Source organism: Excalfactoria chinensis, chromosome 5 (assembly GCF_039878825.1).
Source record: "Excalfactoria chinensis isolate bCotChi1 chromosome 5, bCotChi1.hap2, whole genome shotgun sequence".
In the NCBI taxonomy this organism is placed as follows: Eukaryota; Metazoa; Chordata; class Aves; order Galliformes; family Phasianidae; genus Excalfactoria; species Excalfactoria chinensis.
Window position 1 is genome coordinate 42271071 of NC_092829.1, and position 17134 is coordinate 42288204.

Below are 17134 nucleotides of genomic sequence, written 5' to 3' on the forward strand. Positions count from 1 at the left end.
GCCTCAGACAAAAGAAACCTGCAGAAACCAGCCTGAATAGAGTTCTGGATTAGGAAGGTAAGAAGACCCAATGACTGAGACACAGACTCAAGTCCTGGGCTTGTTCCTTCGGTTCCCATAGAGCTCTGAGGACTCTGGCTCCTAGTCTATGAAACAGTGCTGATCCAGCCTCATCTGAAAGCAGCAAGAGTTGAGAAGGTGAGGATGTGTGCTACAGGTGTAGCTTTGCAATGAAGGTGCCCATCACACTGTAATCCCAAGCACAGACATTATTCTTCCTCACGTAGCTTCATTCTGATGATTCAGGGATGCACAGAGCCCAGATTTGTTCAATCTCACACCCTCCCCAGCCCCTGTAGCTCAAGCCTCTGGCGTGTTCAGCCAGTTCCAATCAGCCCCAATTGGTTGGGTGAACTCCAGCCACACCAAAAGTTACTTTGCTCTCAGCTTTGGCTGAATGGATAAAAGGGAAAATCCATCTTCCTCCTCTCTAAGGGAGGAAATACGTCCATTCTGCAGCCCACTGCCCTCTAACCTTTGGAGCACATTCCTGAGCCGTGATGACAGCCCTCCCAGCCTGCAGACGTATATGGATGGAGGGAGCAGCAGCCCTCCTGGCTCCCACAGCTGCCGGCACCAGATGCAGCCTGGTCATGCATGGAAATTGTTGTTTTTTCCTTACATTCACAAGGAGAATAACCACCAGGATGGAGCTCCTTGATGAGCACTCACATTGCAAGCATCATCTGGAGGAGGCAACTTCATGGTTATGGGACATAGCATGGTCACATCCCCAGGGAATGGGAATTAGCAGATGGGACACATGGATTGGTCTAAAACTCAGGTATTGAAATACACAATAAGCATAGCCTTTTCTTTGCCTTTCTGGACCCTTGGGAGATGTCAGGAAATGCTTAGCATCCCCATTACCCTTATGACTTGAAATGATGGGGAAGCCTGCCATCTTCAGACTTCTGAGCAGTGATGATATGCTGATCCAGAACTGAGTTATTTCCCTCTGCTTGTGTAGGAGTAGCTTAGGGATGCCCCAGCTTGGTACAGACTGGAAGGGGCATCCATGAGGAAAGAGTTTTCCAAAGGTGGGACATTGGTCCTGATGGACATCAGGATGTTGGCTGTAGGGCCTGGGTGAGACTGCACTGGGGACATCTATCCCCCTTGCTCCCAAGGCCATGCATAACAGCTGACAGTGGGGAAATGCACTGGAAATGGAGAGAACAGATACAGCCAGTCCATGGATACCACCAGCCTGGTCTGCATTCAGGATCCTGCAGAGCTCAGGTTTGAAAATCTACCATTTTTTTTTGTTTCTCCCTTTATTTTTTGAATGGGGGAAGGGACAAGAGCAGCAATGTGGATGGGATGTGTTCTGGCGCAGGAAGCTCCAAAGGAAGGAGGGGGCCATGTTTACATGAGAGAGAGCAAAGCTATGGGAAGATTAATGGCAGGCTGACCCCGGCTATGTGAGCAAGCCCAGGTGGCTGTCTGCAGCTGCAGAGAAATCAGGGGATGGCAGAAGGAATGGGAGCATCCTTCCCAGGGACACCCAAATTCCAGGACAAACATGAGGCTAAGGCAGGTGCGGGGGTGCTCAGTTAAATTTTGCTGTGGGGTATATACACATGGGTACTTCTTACTGGTTTTCCTGTGCTGAACCTGCACTCTCCATGCAGGAGCCAGTGCCATTGAAGCCCTCCTCTGCCTGGGACCTCAGCTGTTTCTCACGCTCCCGCCGCCGCCTCTCTCGTGCTGCTTCCTCCTCATCCTCCACACTCCACTGTGCCGTCAGCCTGTCAAAATAGAAGGAAAACTCATCTTAGTGCTTGAAAATACCCCCCGAGCTGCTGGGACACTCCTCCCTGTGAGGTAGGAGCTCACTGCATGAGGGATCTCAGCATGAGTCCTGGTCCTTGAAGTGGTGGTCCTGTCCCTTGGCACGCTTCCCTCTGTACTTGGCACTGGTGAGGCTTCACCTTGAGTGAGGTCCCTCACTACAAAAAAGACACTGAGGCCACAGAGTGTTTCTAGAGAAGGGCAATAAAGCTGTGAAGGATTTGGAGCACAAGTCTGATGAGGAGCAGCTGAGGGATCTGGGGTTGTTTGGTCTGGAAAAGAGGAAGCTCAGGAGAGACAATGCTGCTCTCTGCGGTGACCTGAAAGAAGGCTGCAGAAGGGTGAGGGTCAGCCTCTCTTCCCAGTTAACAGCAACAGGACAAGACAGAATAACCTTGAGTGGTACCAGAGGAAGTTCTTGTTGGATATTTAGAAAAAACCTATTCTCAGAAAGAGTGGTCAGTTATCGGCACAGGCTGCCCAGGAAGGTGATGGTGTCACCATCCCTAGAGATGTTCAAGAAACACGTAGATGTGGCACTGAAGAACATGGCTTAGTGGGCATGGTGGTGATGGCTTGGTGGTTGGACTAGATGGCCTTAGATGTCTTTCCAACCTTAATGATGCTATGATTGTCCTGTTGCAGTCCCTTTTCCAAAGGGTAGGATTTCAGGAGCATGCCACACCCTTAGTGGAATTGGTGATGTGTGAACAAGAGTGGACATTGCCTGCAGAAGGACCTTTCCACAAGGAAGATGCATCCTAAGGCACCATTCCCTCCAATGTTGTTTTACACAACAGGAAAAGGGTTGGAAGTTGGGAAATGCAAGTAATATAGGGATATGAGGATATCACAAGAAATCCCACTGCCCAACCTCACATGTTGAATCTAGGCTCCACAGCCTAGATCACCTGGTGAAATCTGCACCATAGAGCCATCTCCCTAGCAACTGAGATGGACCTCCCCGTATCAGGGCAAGAGCTGTGTCACACTCCGCTTACTACCCCAGCACAGAGCAGAAACCTGCGATGGCTTCTCGCAGCCTCAGGGTGCCTCTGCCAGCAGGACGTCTGCCCACCCTGAGGAAGTGATAAGGCTGCTGCTGCATTCCAGCTCAGCGATAAAACTTCCACATGGATTGCAGTACCCAGGGTCAAAGCTGGCACTGATGCTCACTCACCCATCTACTCTCCCAGCCCCAGAGCAGACTGGGAGGCTACTTCTCCCTGCTCTCAATAGGAACAAATAGCCCAAAGCCACCCAGATCACAGCCAAGCCCCCTCCTCATCCCCCATCATATTTATTGTTTTCCCTATGGTTCCCATAGAAACCCTTGTCTGTGGGCCTGGCAGGAAGCCACCGTGTTGTTTTATTTTTTGTGCATGTGCGTGCATTTTATTTTATTTTTTTATATATATAAATGAAGTCATTCATTAAACTCTGCCACAGTTTCCCTCCCCTGTGCGACAGCTCCAGAGAGCCTCCAGTTCTGGATGGCTCTTAACCCCCTCCCTCCCAGATCACCCCAGTTACCAGCAGCAAAGTCCACATTTCTCCCAGACTGAATTCAATTTTCATTCAACTCCACACAACCCAGCTCCCCAGAAAGCTGTTGCAAGGGGCTGTAGCAACTTAGGGGTGTCCTGTCTGGGCCATACACACTTTGCACATCACTTCGGCCCGCATTCCATTGCGTTTCCCAGTGGGATTTGACTAGTTCTCTCCCCATGATCTCACCAGCTCACTATTCTGTCACTGTATCTTCGCAGTGGGCACAGGACAACATCAGGGAGACTGTTTTGGGGAGATGCAGCTTTCTGTAGGGCAGGGGAATATCACCCCCACTCCTGCTGCCAAAGGGTGAGCTGGCATCTGAGCTGCCTGGAGGCCAGGCATCATCATCACTTGATGCTGCAATGCTGGTTATTGCTCACATACATCAGGCAGAAAACAGGTCCCCACTGAGCCCCTGATTGCCCTGGGCTCAAAAACACCCAAACTCACTCTACTGTCAGATTCAGAACTCTCTTCCCTGCTCATACAGGTTGGCAGTAGAGTGATGTTTAATAAGTAATGCTTAGGGGTTCAGAGATCCAGTCAGCAAGTAAAGGGAAAATATTCCTCTTCAACTGATCTAGTAGTACAAATATTTGTTTCCAATAAAAATCAAGCAAACAAACAAATGGAAAACAAAACCTTGGCAAAATGCTCACATATGGGTCAGCTACAGCAGTTTGCTGAACTGCAAACTGACTGCATCCTTTTGGTTTGGAGCAGTCCAACCATTTGTCAGCCCACTCTGACATGTGGAGAGGTTCAGCTGTTAAATTTTCTTTCAGAGCAAGGAGGTAGAAAGATCCCCATTAATATTCATAAAATCATTAAGCTTAGAAAGACCACTAAGATCATTTAGTCCAACCCACAGCCCTTCCTCACCATACCATTAATTGTGTCCCCCAGTGCCTCATCTCCACGGTTCTTGAACACCTCCAGGAATGGTGACTCCACCACCTCCCTAGGCACCCCGTTCCAGTGCTGTAATCATTGCAGCTGTCCCAGAACAAGGAAATTGAAAGCTTCAAGCTTGCAATATGAATTCATGGTGTGCTACACTCTCCTGCCCTGAGCCACCTGCCCATATAGAGGTGTATCACCAGCCCTCCTCCCCAGGGCAAGGCAAGAGCACAAGCTCCTAGAAGAGTTTTGCAGGGGCAAAAGCCTTCTTTCTCCCACCCACCCTACATCATATTTGAAACACTCTTTATGGAAGAGATTACCTCTCAGCAGGGAGGTGAGGAGATCCTCTAGCTCTAAGGAAGGGCTGAAGCACCCAGCTCTGGGTTTGGTCACACAGCCACAGCTGGCTGAACAGCTGGGATGCTGCCACTGCTCTGGGGCTGGCTAGCTGCTTCACATCCAGCTCTTGACCTCACCTCCCACCAGACCCCAGCCAAGGGAATTATTTTGTTTCCACTCATCCTCTTGCATACATCCTGCAGAACAAATACAGGTGGCCACACTCCTCGTGGCCACCAACACCCGCTCCAGACAAGCCAGCATTTCTAGAAATGCTTTTTCCTTTGGGCAATTCCTTGCCAGAGCTTGAGGAGCTTATAGCATTAATGTGGGAGAAATTTCTGGCACTGAGCTGTATTTAAGGGAAACAGTGCAGACTTGATGAGATTTCTGCATGGCTCACAGCACAGAGGAAGTTTTGCTGGCCCTAAACCAACGTTCAGCACTAAAGCTAATTCCAGCAAGGAAAATAAAATGCCTCCCAGAGGCTTTAGGCATGGCAGACCTGTGCCAGAACACAGCAACCCTCTACCAGCAAACTCGACATTCCTGTCTCCTGAGCTTGCTGGATACTGGGCCAGGATGCTGTTGACTTTGGTCAGGGCCTCTGTCGCGTGCGCTGCCCCAGATATTCAGGGGTCATGGGGAGAAATGCTTCAGGAACAGGATCTAAGATGAGTCATGCACAACCCTGGCACAACAACTGGTATTTCTCAAAGGGAACCCGGTGCAAAACCCACTGCCATCAAGGGTAAAACTCCCATCATCTGCAAAAGTGACAGGGATAGGATCACACTTACCACATTTGACAAAATCCCCTACAAGAAACAGGGCTGCATCCCCAGCAGTCAACCCACTGTCCTCTTTGTTGAATCTTAGGGAAAGAGAGAGGAAGAGGCCAGACACCCATGCAAGACCTCCTTACTACAGAGGATCGTACAGTAGACTCCAGGTGAAACTCTTCCGTTGACACCCAGCAACCAGTGACAAAAGTTGCCCACCCAACATAAAACAGAATGTGGCTTAGGACTGTCACCAAGTTCACCCTGCTGACAAGCAGAACTGCTTTATTTCATACTGCATTTATCATCAGTTTATGAAGAGCCAAGCATGACTGCAGGGGTACCAAAGTGTGCTGCTCACTCTTGCCACATGAAATGGAAAAGGTTACCCTCAATACACAGCCACGATGCCAAGTGCTCAGGTTCTTTCAATTGCTGCAACCCGCTGGCTAAAAGCAATGTCCCAACATTCAGCATCTCAGCCCTTCCCAATGATCTAAGACCCAGTTTACCTTCACGTACCAAGAAGCCTTCAGAAGTCTGTCCCCACACCCAAGGGCTCACCATGAAGATGTTGGGAACTGAACAGAGGTCCAGCCAGCATCCTAACCTCCTGACTACTGCACTGCCAAGTGACTGCAGATGAACAGCAGCAAGCATGGGTGACCTCTATGACACTAGGCAAAACATCTCTGATACTGAAATAATCAAGGCAGATGGCAAACAGTAGTTAGGATTGTTGGTGGACACGTTTCTGGGGCTGAAATGTAACATGGCTCGATAGCAAAGATCACAGTAGGGCAATAATCTGTCTGGGTAAGAATGGGGTCATGGATATCAGTACAATATAAGGCAACTGGGAAAGGAATAAAACCAGAACTGATGATGTCACAGCCTGGAGCTTATTTCAGTGTTGTCTCAGGGGTTATGGTGATTCCAGCTCTGAGAGACTGCCTTGTCATTTGAAGGCAGCCAGCAATGCTGCACAAGCCTCTCCCTCCCATACATTCATGTAATTCCTCGGCTGCAATGCTCCATTCACAGCCCAGGCTTCAGAGTTTGAACAAGGAGGGGGTGCAGCAAGGGGGGGGAGAGGGGAGAGAGACAGAAAAATGCATAGATGCTTCACCCTAAGCTTGTTTCTCATACCAAACCTCCCCACCCATCCATAGCTCCACAGCCTCAGCTACTTTTCCCCATTTCATTCTACAGGGAAGCAGCTCCATCTCCCACCCCTGCTGACCAGCAGGAGCCGGGGCGTGGAAAGGTGTCATGCAGTAACTGATAAGGACATGCCAAGGCAATTGAGCAGAATAAGATACGGCCTGAACTTTCATCGAGCAGAAAAGGAAGAATACCATAGGCAGAATGGCAGGGACTTAGTCTCTCCTTAAAAACAAAAGCAACTTGTCTTCCTTTTTTTCTTTCTTTCTTTTTTTTAAAGTGAATCTGGATTTATCTCTGCAACAGCATATCCCATTTCTGCTCAGAGTAAAACAAGCAGATACACAGCCACGCTCACCACATAACCTTGGTGCCACCCAGAAGGTTCAGGTGGCCTACACCATTGTGAAAGGTCCCTGGGAGGGGAAAAGCCCACACTGGAGCCCAGGCAGAAGGTAGGACCAGAAATGGATGCATCCAGGTGGATGGAGGGGTGCCAGGAAAGGTGTTTCCACTACAGTCACATGTTTATGGGCAAGGAGCATCTGATGGGATGTCCTTTTATTTTTAATTTTTGGACATGGGTGAAATCAACAGATTTTCAGGGGGTCTCAGTATGACTTTTCAGCAGAGTACAAAATTCCACCCTATCACCAGTCCTCTCTCAACCCGGATGGATAAACGCAGGCGATGGAAAAAGAAGCCAGTTCCTGCCCTGGTGGGAGCATCCCACCAGCAGCCAACCCATGCAGCAATCCTGAGGTCACTATCCTTAATGACCTGTTCTTATATATGTATCTTAATTACTTTTAATCATGGCAGGCAAACTCCCACCAACTCACTACCAAGATGATGAATTGCACCCCCAGGATCGTGTGTCCTTTGCACACAGATATGCTGGTGCGGTAATGTATTAACATCACCGGTCTGGAATTTGGAGGCAGAGCGGGGGAGAGAAAGGGCTGGAGCTGGAGCCCTCCCAGCACCCTGCACAGGCTGCAGTGTTCAGTAGGTGTGAGAAATTGATGCCGTGTAAGACCCCAAAAAGTGGCCTTTTCTCACGCTCCCTCTATCTCAGCTGCACAGTTTAAGAAACTGGCGTCTGCCTGGAGAGGAGGAAGTCTGGGCTCTGTTTTTGGAAGGGAGAGGCACGCCAGAGGATAAAGCAGACTTGTCAGAGAGGTTCAGCTTGGCTTACTGAACTTGGATTTTTTTTTTCTTGTTGTGTTGGATAGGAAAGCATCCACGGCCTCTGCTACCTCGTGCTATAAAGGATGGAAGAGAACAACACTTTGCCACTGCTCAAAGCTGGGATTAAAAGCCAGCTTCACACCAGGTATGATGCTTCCTATCCGACCCACCAGACTGCTCACAAGTCATTTGTTTCACGATGCTCTTCCCCCACACCCTGCTGCCTGCAGCAGCAGGAGGGAGCTCCCTGCAGCAGCAGGGACAGGAGGTAGCAAGGAGACCGTGGGAATGAGTCTCTGGGAGAGAGGAGGTTTTCTGCATTTACAGCCCTCCTTGAGGAATGGAGTCGCAACAGGAACCAGGGTCAGCAACAAGCCCTCTCCCCTGCTGTGCCATCGAGAGAGAGCAGGCTTGGCCCCAAAATACTGAGTACAAATGTCATCCTTAAAGCATGTCAGCACAGCCTCTCGTAGGCAAGGGGGACAGAGGCATTGCACATCACTGGCTATCCTTTGTCTCCCCATAGAACTAAGGGATGCAGCTCCTGGGTTTGACTGGTGTCTGCTCTGGCTTTCTCCATCGGAAGAACCAAGCCACACAAACAAAGAGAAAAGAGGGAAAATATCTCAGGAAGCTAAAAAATTGTTGTCATACAACAGTCAAGCTGCAAATCATAGAACCATAGAACCATCAAGGTTGGGAAGAACCACTAAGATCATCAGGTCCAACCCCAAGCCATCCCAACCATGCCCGCTAGCCGTGTCCCTCAGTGCCACAACTCCATGGTCCTGTACACCTCCATGGACAGGGACTCCACCACCACCCTGGGCAGCCTGTGCCAGTGCATCACCACTCTGAGAAGAGATTTTTTCCTAACATCCAATATGAACGTCCCCTCATACAGCTTAAAGCCATTATATATCATACTATCTCCAAAGCATCAACCCCCAGCATCCCATCTGCTGCCATTGCTGGCCAAACCATTCTGATACACATGGAAATGCTTCACCCTACCAGAGGGTGCAGCTCACCCTAGCTTGAAGAGCTTCCCACAGTTTCCATCAGCCCTACATATCCATTTGCTTCAGAGCAGTTAGAAGCCTAAGACACGAGGCACAATTAAGCTAAAAACAGACACTTCTTTCCTTCCAGAAAAGAAACATTACAACACATGGCAAACATGGTACTCCCAACCAAACAAGACCTAGGGCCAGAAGAAGCTGGGAATGCATCCACATAACAGCCAGAGAGATGGTTCAGCCATTGCTGCTGAGAGGAAATAATCAGCTCCCCACATCAGCCCACAACCCAGGGAAAAGAGGTGAGCATCAGCAAAGAGAATCTGTGATAACCCACATGATAACCACCACTTTCCATGCAACAAACCAATGGTATCAGCACCCCCTTTCTCCTCCCAGTCTCCTTTCCCTCCAAAGCACCACCCCCTCTTGTTTCTTTGCAAGCCCTCCAAGCTCTTTGTTCCCAGTTCATTGCTCCAGAGGTCAAGTGGAAATAGCAGAGCAGCATCTTCCTTGCTGAGACATATCCTGGCCAGCTCCAGGAGGTGTCACGCACCAACAGAAAGGGAAGCAGTACGCAGGGGTGGGCAAAACCCCAGGTCCCCATCACACTAAGTACACATCCACCCACACACTACGCGGCTGTGGGACGGAGCCCACATCCTGCATATGGGGAAAGCAGCATCCAGGTTCCATCACCCAGTTTTGGGGAGTGGCACCGCTGCTGCTGCTGCGGCTTTACAAAGAGGCTGATTTGCGGCTTAATTAACCAGCCATCTTCTTTTGTGAAACACTCAAGTCTCGATAAATAGCAGGAGAGTAGAATTCCAGCAGGAACTGATAATGAACTGAATGAATCGACATGGCAGGCGCTGGATCTCTATCTTATTTATAGGAATTCATTAGGAGGATAAGGGGAGAACAGACCACGATAACAAGATAGGGAGGCTCGTGTTTGGGGAGGACTTCAAAAACACAAAGTCTCGGGGGACCACTGTGGTTACTTTCCTACAAAGAGACAAATATCCAGGGACATCCTTATAGAGAGATTGCACTCACAGAAGGACATGGGGGGGGGGGGGGAAGGAACGAGTGAGGCAGATAATACTGACAGACTCCGTGGCTCCCTTGGAGCAATGCAGAGGGCACATCCTTCTGCTTTTTGCTGAGCAAAGCACAAGCCAACAGGTTACCCTGCCAAGGCTGCTGTGGAGCCTCACAGCAGGCTCAGGAGGGACCACTACACTTTGTATTAAGGGGCAGAAGGGTATGTCTGGCATCACACTGGAATCCCTGATGATTACAGATGTGGCTCCAAACAGCCATTTTTGCTCTTGTTTCTGTGTCAGCTATGTACTCATGCATATCAGAAGAGCCTAAGACCTGTGAAGTGTAACTGCTCTGCCTGCAGTCACCTTGGGATAGATGAAAGCGGAGTGGAAGCTTAGCAATCATCACAGCTCTGTGTCTTGAAGCCAGAAGCCTCAAGGCATTCACAAACTGAAGGAGCTTGCAACTCGCTGCAAGGTTTAAGAAGAAGGAAACACAACTGCAAAAGAGGCTGTGCTTGGAACAGAGACTGCTTGCTCTCCTATTCATTCCTGTGAGCATTAATGGGTTTATTTGGATGTAAACAGTGGATTAAATCCCTCATACATCTTCACACCCTCCCTCCTCCTCCATAGAAAGGAGGGAAGCATTGGGGCTGGAGAACACAGCCCTGATGTCAGACTTCAGCCCAGTGAAGAGCAAAAAGCCCCGATCAGGACAAATATCATCAAAAGTTTCACTGCTAGAAGCCAGTGTGAGTTTATGGGACAGCAAAAGTCCCAAGCTGAAGGAGGAGGAACTTGGGGACAACAATCAGGAGAGAAAAACCTCTGGCTCAGGCTGTGCCAATTCTGACCTCCCTTTGTGTGCACAAGGTGTGTGTGCTTCCCCTCAGCCTGCTCATTATCCACCTCAGAGAGCTTCCATGCCACCGCCTTATGTCCAAGGGGCAGAGATGGAGCTGCTGTGGGAGCTCATGTCCCTTCCACAGCACAAAGTTCATTTGGAGGGTGAGGTGTAGAGCCTGTATTACTGGCCGGGGGGATCCCACTGGAAGAAGAATATCCAAATAACCCCACCCTGGCACCCCCGACTGCCTGCTGGAGCCCAGCAGCACAGGACAGCCCAGAGGTGCCCAACATACAATGTTTGCCCTGCGCTTCCTTGTTCTACCTTTCACTCTCTCAGGAGCACAGAACAAATTCCCCCCAGCACCAGCTGCTAGAGGATGATCTTGGGGTTATTTCCAGCCAAACAGCAGTGAATGCATGGGTGGAATCCCAGTGCCAGCACAACAGAGCCATCCTCCTGGGCTCAGCCTGGGCTGTAGATGGGAACAGCTCACCACTGCCTCATGCCCCGGCAATTGTAGGTGGAGAGGAAGGGTCAGAGCACTGCTGGGATGCACTGCATCAGCCGAGCACCTACAGCTCACAGAATTACAAATGCACATCAGCTCAAGCACAGCACATGTTTCAGTGGGGAAAAAGAAAACCAAAACCCCGCCGTCTCAGGTGAGTGTCACAGCAAGGTTGTGCTCAGTTATTCCAGTCGTGCTCTCCTGGAAAAGCCATCAGCAAGTTCTGATCTGCTTTTCTCATATCGTTCGGGAGGTGGGGGATCTATCCTCCTTCCTCCCAACTCACGGCAGAGCGGGGTAGGGCAGAAGCCCAGCGGATTTCGGGGAACGAGGAGACGAAACCGGGGCAGAGGGCCGTGTGTCCCCACGCCCCCGGGCCCCCCCACTCACCTGATGAGGTTCTGCAGGCCCTGTTTGCTGGAGTTCCGCCGCAGCACCGCGCTGCTCATGGTGCCGAGCCCAGCGGCCGGCTGCCGGCTCCCGCAGCCGCTCCCTGTCCGCACAGCCACCCGGCGCCGCGCGTCCCCCCGCCCCGTCTTCAGGAAGTTCTGCAGCTGGTTTCCTTTTGTTTCGGCGAGCCCCCCCTGTTCCACCCCCTTGTGTCTCCTCCACCTCCACCTCCTCCTCTGCCTGCTGCAAACGTCAGGGAGAGCTCCGGGAGCAGCGCTGGATGCGGGCTGGGTGCTGCCTGCAAGCACAGTACAAAGCCAGCGCTCCCCGGGCTGCTACGCGCTCCTCTCCCATCTCTCATTCATCTTTTCCATCTCTTCTCCCTCCCTGCTCCCCTTTTTCCTTCATCTCTCCCCCCCTCCCCCCTTTTCTTTTTCCTCCTCTCCTTCGTTTTTCCCTCCCTCCACCGCTGCTTTTTCTATGATAAAAATGAGGAACAAAGCAAGCCGAGGGCTGCAGCCCGGGCTGGCAGCTTGTGCTAGAGCAGCCAGCAGTAAATCACTGCTGGTCCATTCACATCGGGAGAAGCCTCGCCTCCCAGCGCTCCCCGTGTACCAGGGGACAAACCAAGAGCTGAATTAATGCGAGAGGGCTTTTGCATCCTGGAATCATTTGAGAAGGAACAGACCATTAAATGCCATCTGGTCCAACTCCCCTGCAATGAACAGGGACACCTACACTAGATCCAGTGCTCAGAGCCACGTTCTGCCTGACATTGGGGCATCTCAATGGACGGGGCATCCACCACCTCTCTGGGCAAACCTTGCCAGTGCTTCACTGCCCTTATTGTAAAAAAACCTCTTCCCTATACCCAGTCTAAATCCCCACTCTTAGTTTGAAACCATTTTCCCTTGCCCTGTCAGAACAGACCCTGCTGAAGAGTCTGTCTCCTTCCATCTTAGAGCACCCCCACCCCACCTTCAGATAATGAAAGGCCACTACTAGGTCTCCCCAGAGCCTTCTGTTGTCCAGGCTGAATAGCCCTCACCCTCTCAGTCTGTCTCAGTAAGGCATCATTTTTGTGTCCCTCCTCTGGATGCACTCTAACACATCCACGTCTCTCCTGTACTGAGGGAAAGCTCTTCTCGTGAGGTGAGGACAACCACTGGACTTGGGGGCATGCCAATGAGTTGCACCCCACTCCTGCTCCCAGTGTCCCCTCATCTGCTCAAGTGACTGACTTTCCCATGCCTCACTTTTCCCGGCTGTCAAACAGAGGGGGAGCAAGAAGGCTGTCTTGTCTTTGGGAAACCCCAATATTTCAGGAGAATAAGGAATCTTGTGTGTGACTGATGAGGGGCCAATAACGCTGCCGCCTGTGTTGCTGTGTTACCAGATGCAGATGATTGTTCTTGCCTTCACACTTAATCATCATGGCATTAGCATTTGGAAAAACAGATCAGCAAATAAAGTCTCTTCCCCTAATCCTGACTTTGCACGGAAAGACCATCCCCCATACTGAGCTAACAGGTACCTAGACTTGTACAGGTTACTCCAGCCCTACCTTACACCCACACATAAGGGAGAATCATGGAAAAATATCACTAAAATCAACTATTCCAACCATCAACCCATCACCACCATGTCCAGTGAGCCACACCACTCACAGCACAGCCTGCCTTCCTTCCCCTGTGGTGGATGGGAATACCTATCTGCTTCTAAGATGGGCCACCCTGCCCTCGCCCTCACCTTCCTCCTGCTTTCAGTTCCCTCTTACCTTATTTACTCATTTCTTTTCAATCACTTCTGCAGAGCTGCTTCTTGCTGCCTGAAATGGGGAAGTTGCCGGTGCAGTACACCCAGACACCTCAATAAAAAGGAAGAGTACCAAACCCAGATCAGAGGGATGTACCTCCCCTTCTCAGCCTCATTTCGAAACAATCCACTTTGGGTTTTTTCTGCAGGTATTTACCAAACTTCCCCTTGGTGATTGTAACAACAGAACCCTCAAAGCACAAACACAGACTCTGGCCTAGCTCTGTGGGCTCCTCAGATGCTGTCCTACTGTATTTTCTATTTCTAAATTTGGGGCTGGTGAGAAGGCGCAAAGGATTTACCAAAAAAGGCCTCTGATGTTCAGAAAGAGCATGTCTCAGCCCCAAAGGAGCAATTACTCTTAGGCAAGTGAACGCTCCTAACATCATCACAGTTGCCCACACGTTTAAAATGAAACACACACCTGCAGGACTTCCTTTATCATAGAACCATTAAAGTTGGAAAAGGCATCTAAGATCATCCAGTCCAACCCCAGCCCACACCCACCATGTCTACTGACCATGTCCTCAGTGCCACATCTCCACAGTTCTTAAACACCTCCCAGGATGATGACTCCACCACCTCCCTGGGCAGCCTGTGTCACCGTCTCATCATTCTTTCTAAGAAAAAATTTTCCATAATACCCAATTTGGTGCAACTTAAGGACATTACTTCTTGTCCTACCAAGAAAACACCCCCAAACTTTCCTATGATCTGATCCAGCCAAGGAGGCAAGGTGGAAGCATGACCACACTAGAGATGTGTGCCTTCAGTGAGCAGTGCAAGGAAACTCAGCTGGATGTGTTCAGGCTGAGGTGCAGCAGACACAGAAAGAAAAACAAAGAATTCATTCATCTCTTACTCTTTTTTCCCCCTCCTTTTGGCACAGTACACGCTAGGAGAAATGACATAAATCCCTGCAGCAGAGCTGCGAACAGTACAGAAGTAGAAGTGCCCAGAGCACCCAGGAACATGCTGCAAGCCACAAAAGAGCTTCCCTGAGCTCTCACCATCAGCTAAGGAAAGGAAAGTGAGAGATTGGGAGGGAGCATGTGGGGCTGGGCTGTTGTGGCAGGAGGAGGGGAGTCCCAGTGAGAGAGGGCTGCACCAGTTCCCGTTAATTACACAATCACTCTGCTATGTAGGACCGATTGCAAAATTGTTTGGAGGCTAACACATGATCTAGGGAGGGGAAAAGAAAAACTAGAAGAAAAGACTTTACTACTAACAAAAAAAAATACATCCCAAGAAGTTTACCCCAAATGTTCTGTAGGTTCCACAAGATGTTCACTCTCACCACTGGCTTCCACTTAATGCAGTCCAGCTTGTTCCATCAGCACTCACTTTCAGGCAGCAAAATTCAGAAGCCAAAACAGTCAGAGATAATCCCAAGGAAATGGAGCATCTAGCAGCCAAGAGCAGCACTTTGTCCCCTTTTTGCATGAGCAACTACCTGCAAGCTCCAGAAGCGTGCTGTCAAGAGAACAGTACATCCCAACTGTGTGATTAAAGTGGGGGGTACTTGTTTTCTGGGGAGGAAAGAGCAGGATCTGGAGACAGAGGACCCAGCAGCTCTGGTGAGCAACAAAAAATGCCCTGGAATGGAGCAGAGGGATGTACAGCTGCGCTCAAGGGACCAGCAGAAGGCAGAACAACCAACCCCCTGTAGATGCACTTAACTTGCAAGGATTCTCCCAAGCCAAAGCATGACCCCATGACTGTTGAAGGAAGTGGATGCTGTGTGTGGAAGCTGTCCTAGAAAGGATACTTGCCTGTCCCACAAGCATGAGGAGCCAGGAGGTGCTGGTGAAGGGCTCTGCAAACACAAGTATGGCCCTGGGCTCACCCTGTATCACATGGTACAGCCTGACAAGCAAGGGATGTCAGTGGCTGCAGGAGGGCTGGCTCATAAGGAAGAGCTCATAGCACTGTGGGCCAAGTCCAAAGAGTCAACAAACACCATGTCATTGGGCTGAAGTGCTTGGCTCGGGAACAACAATGACTTTCTCCCAATGTTATCCAAAGAGGCAGAAAGAGAGGAAGGAGCAGCCCTCGTTCCTTACCCCACCGCTGCCCTCTCATCCACATGCAGGATGGAGGAGGGATGCACCCTGTTCTGTCCCCATGGAGCACTCCATGGGAAAACCTTAAAACTAGAATCCCAGGGGTTCACTTCATCTCTCAGGGAGAGGAGAAACACAAGTCTGTGAGTCTGGAGAGAGAAGATGCTTTGCTCCAGTGATGATACCAATGGCAAAAATGATAAGGGGGCTGAGGAAAAAGGAAGCCAAAGGAAAACAACAGTGAGAAAGAGGCCAACAAAGGAGAAGGGTGTGAGCATGAACTAGGGCAGCCCAGCACCATTAAAACCTGAGACGGCCAAGTGACACAGGCAAGCTAGTTTAACATGTAGAGCCAGCACAGCTCCTGCAGCATGCACCATATCTTTATGCTATGTTAAACAAACAAAACCATTGGGAAAGAGATGGGAAAACAAAACAATGGTGTAGATAAGGCACTCCCAGACCCTGCAGGTTGGACATTACAGCACAAGCAAAGAACTGTTGGCTTCAAGACTAGCTCCATCACTACAGGATCCACCTCCCCTGCTAAGCCACGCAGCAGGACAAAGTTTCAGCCTGGGTGAAGATGCTATAGGCATCTAATGCCAAGATCATCCCCTCACTGAGGATGCTAGGAAATAGATATAAAAGGCCTTCTCACAGGATCACATTGTCCTGTTGCTGACTTTTAATCACAGACATGATCCCTGCCTAATCTTTGCTTCATGCTGCCAGGCTGTTGCTCCAGCGGGGGTCAGGGTAGGCTAATGGATAGGAAGGCATCCCTGAGCCCCGCCTGCCAACTCCACTTCCAAGACACACCTTGTGGGAAGAGTCTAACCTCAGATTCCCAGCATCTATCCATGCTTCCCTTACTGGAACTGAGGAAAAAAATGGGAGCTACTACAGAAGGGCAGAGAAAAGTGGCATGGTGTGGTGTATCCAAAAAGCCTGAAGCCCAGTGTTTGCCTCCACCAAGATGTGAACAGTCTTTACTTGCCCAAATTCAGCCCTCATAGCAAGATGAGAGAAGCCTGCCTGTCATAGCATCAAGAGGGATTGATCAAGGTAGGCACAGGGGTCATCTGAAGCTGAATGAAGGACCATGTCAACTGGAGTAGGAAACAGGAGATATACCATCCCAAGGAATCATAGAAGCACCAGGGTTGGACAAGACCTCTAAGATCAACCAGTCCAACCATCCAACTGCCATTAATATTTCCCCAGTAACTCATGTCCCTCAGTACAACATCTAAATGTTTCTTGAACACCTCTAGAGACAGTGACTCAACCACCTCCCTGAGCAGCTTGTTCTAGCACCTAATCACTCTTGTGGAGAATTTTTTTCCCCTAATATCCAACCTGAACTTCCCCTGGCACGACCCGAAGCTACACCAGAGCAGGGGGGAACAAACTGAATATCACAGTAGTCTTTCCCTGGAGCACACCGCTGTTGGCTCCTGTTACATGCGGGTGAACATCAGCTGCAAGGAGACACTTATTTTGAGGGTCTTTCAATAACTGGAACAATTATTGTTACAAATTTTATTAGGGATGAAGAAATTTGCACTTCACAAACAGATGGCAGTTGTGATTGCTTGGAATAGGTCAATAGTTCAGGGTTTTTTTAATGCTAATGGCTCTGGAGCA

General features: G+C 49.9%; 1 protein-coding gene across 2 annotated transcripts in view; it reads right to left on the reverse strand.

The window, feature by feature from the left end:
* Window positions 1–17134, reverse strand: part of LSP1 (lymphocyte specific protein 1) — a 38867-nt gene that overhangs the window by 17599 nt on the left and 4134 nt on the right. The window contains exons 1-2 of one of the 2 annotated variants that reach the window (XM_072337754.1): window positions 11607–11795; window positions 1659–1811 (exon numbers count right to left, since the gene is read on the reverse strand). In XM_072337754.1, the coding sequence (XP_072193855.1) occupies window positions 1659–1811; window positions 11607–11665 (212 nt within the window). In that variant the 5' untranslated portion in view covers window positions 11666–11795. Of the gene's footprint in view, window positions 1–1658; window positions 1812–11606; window positions 11796–17134 lie in introns of those variants that run through there. The other variant, XM_072337753.1, reaches the window with a different exon arrangement.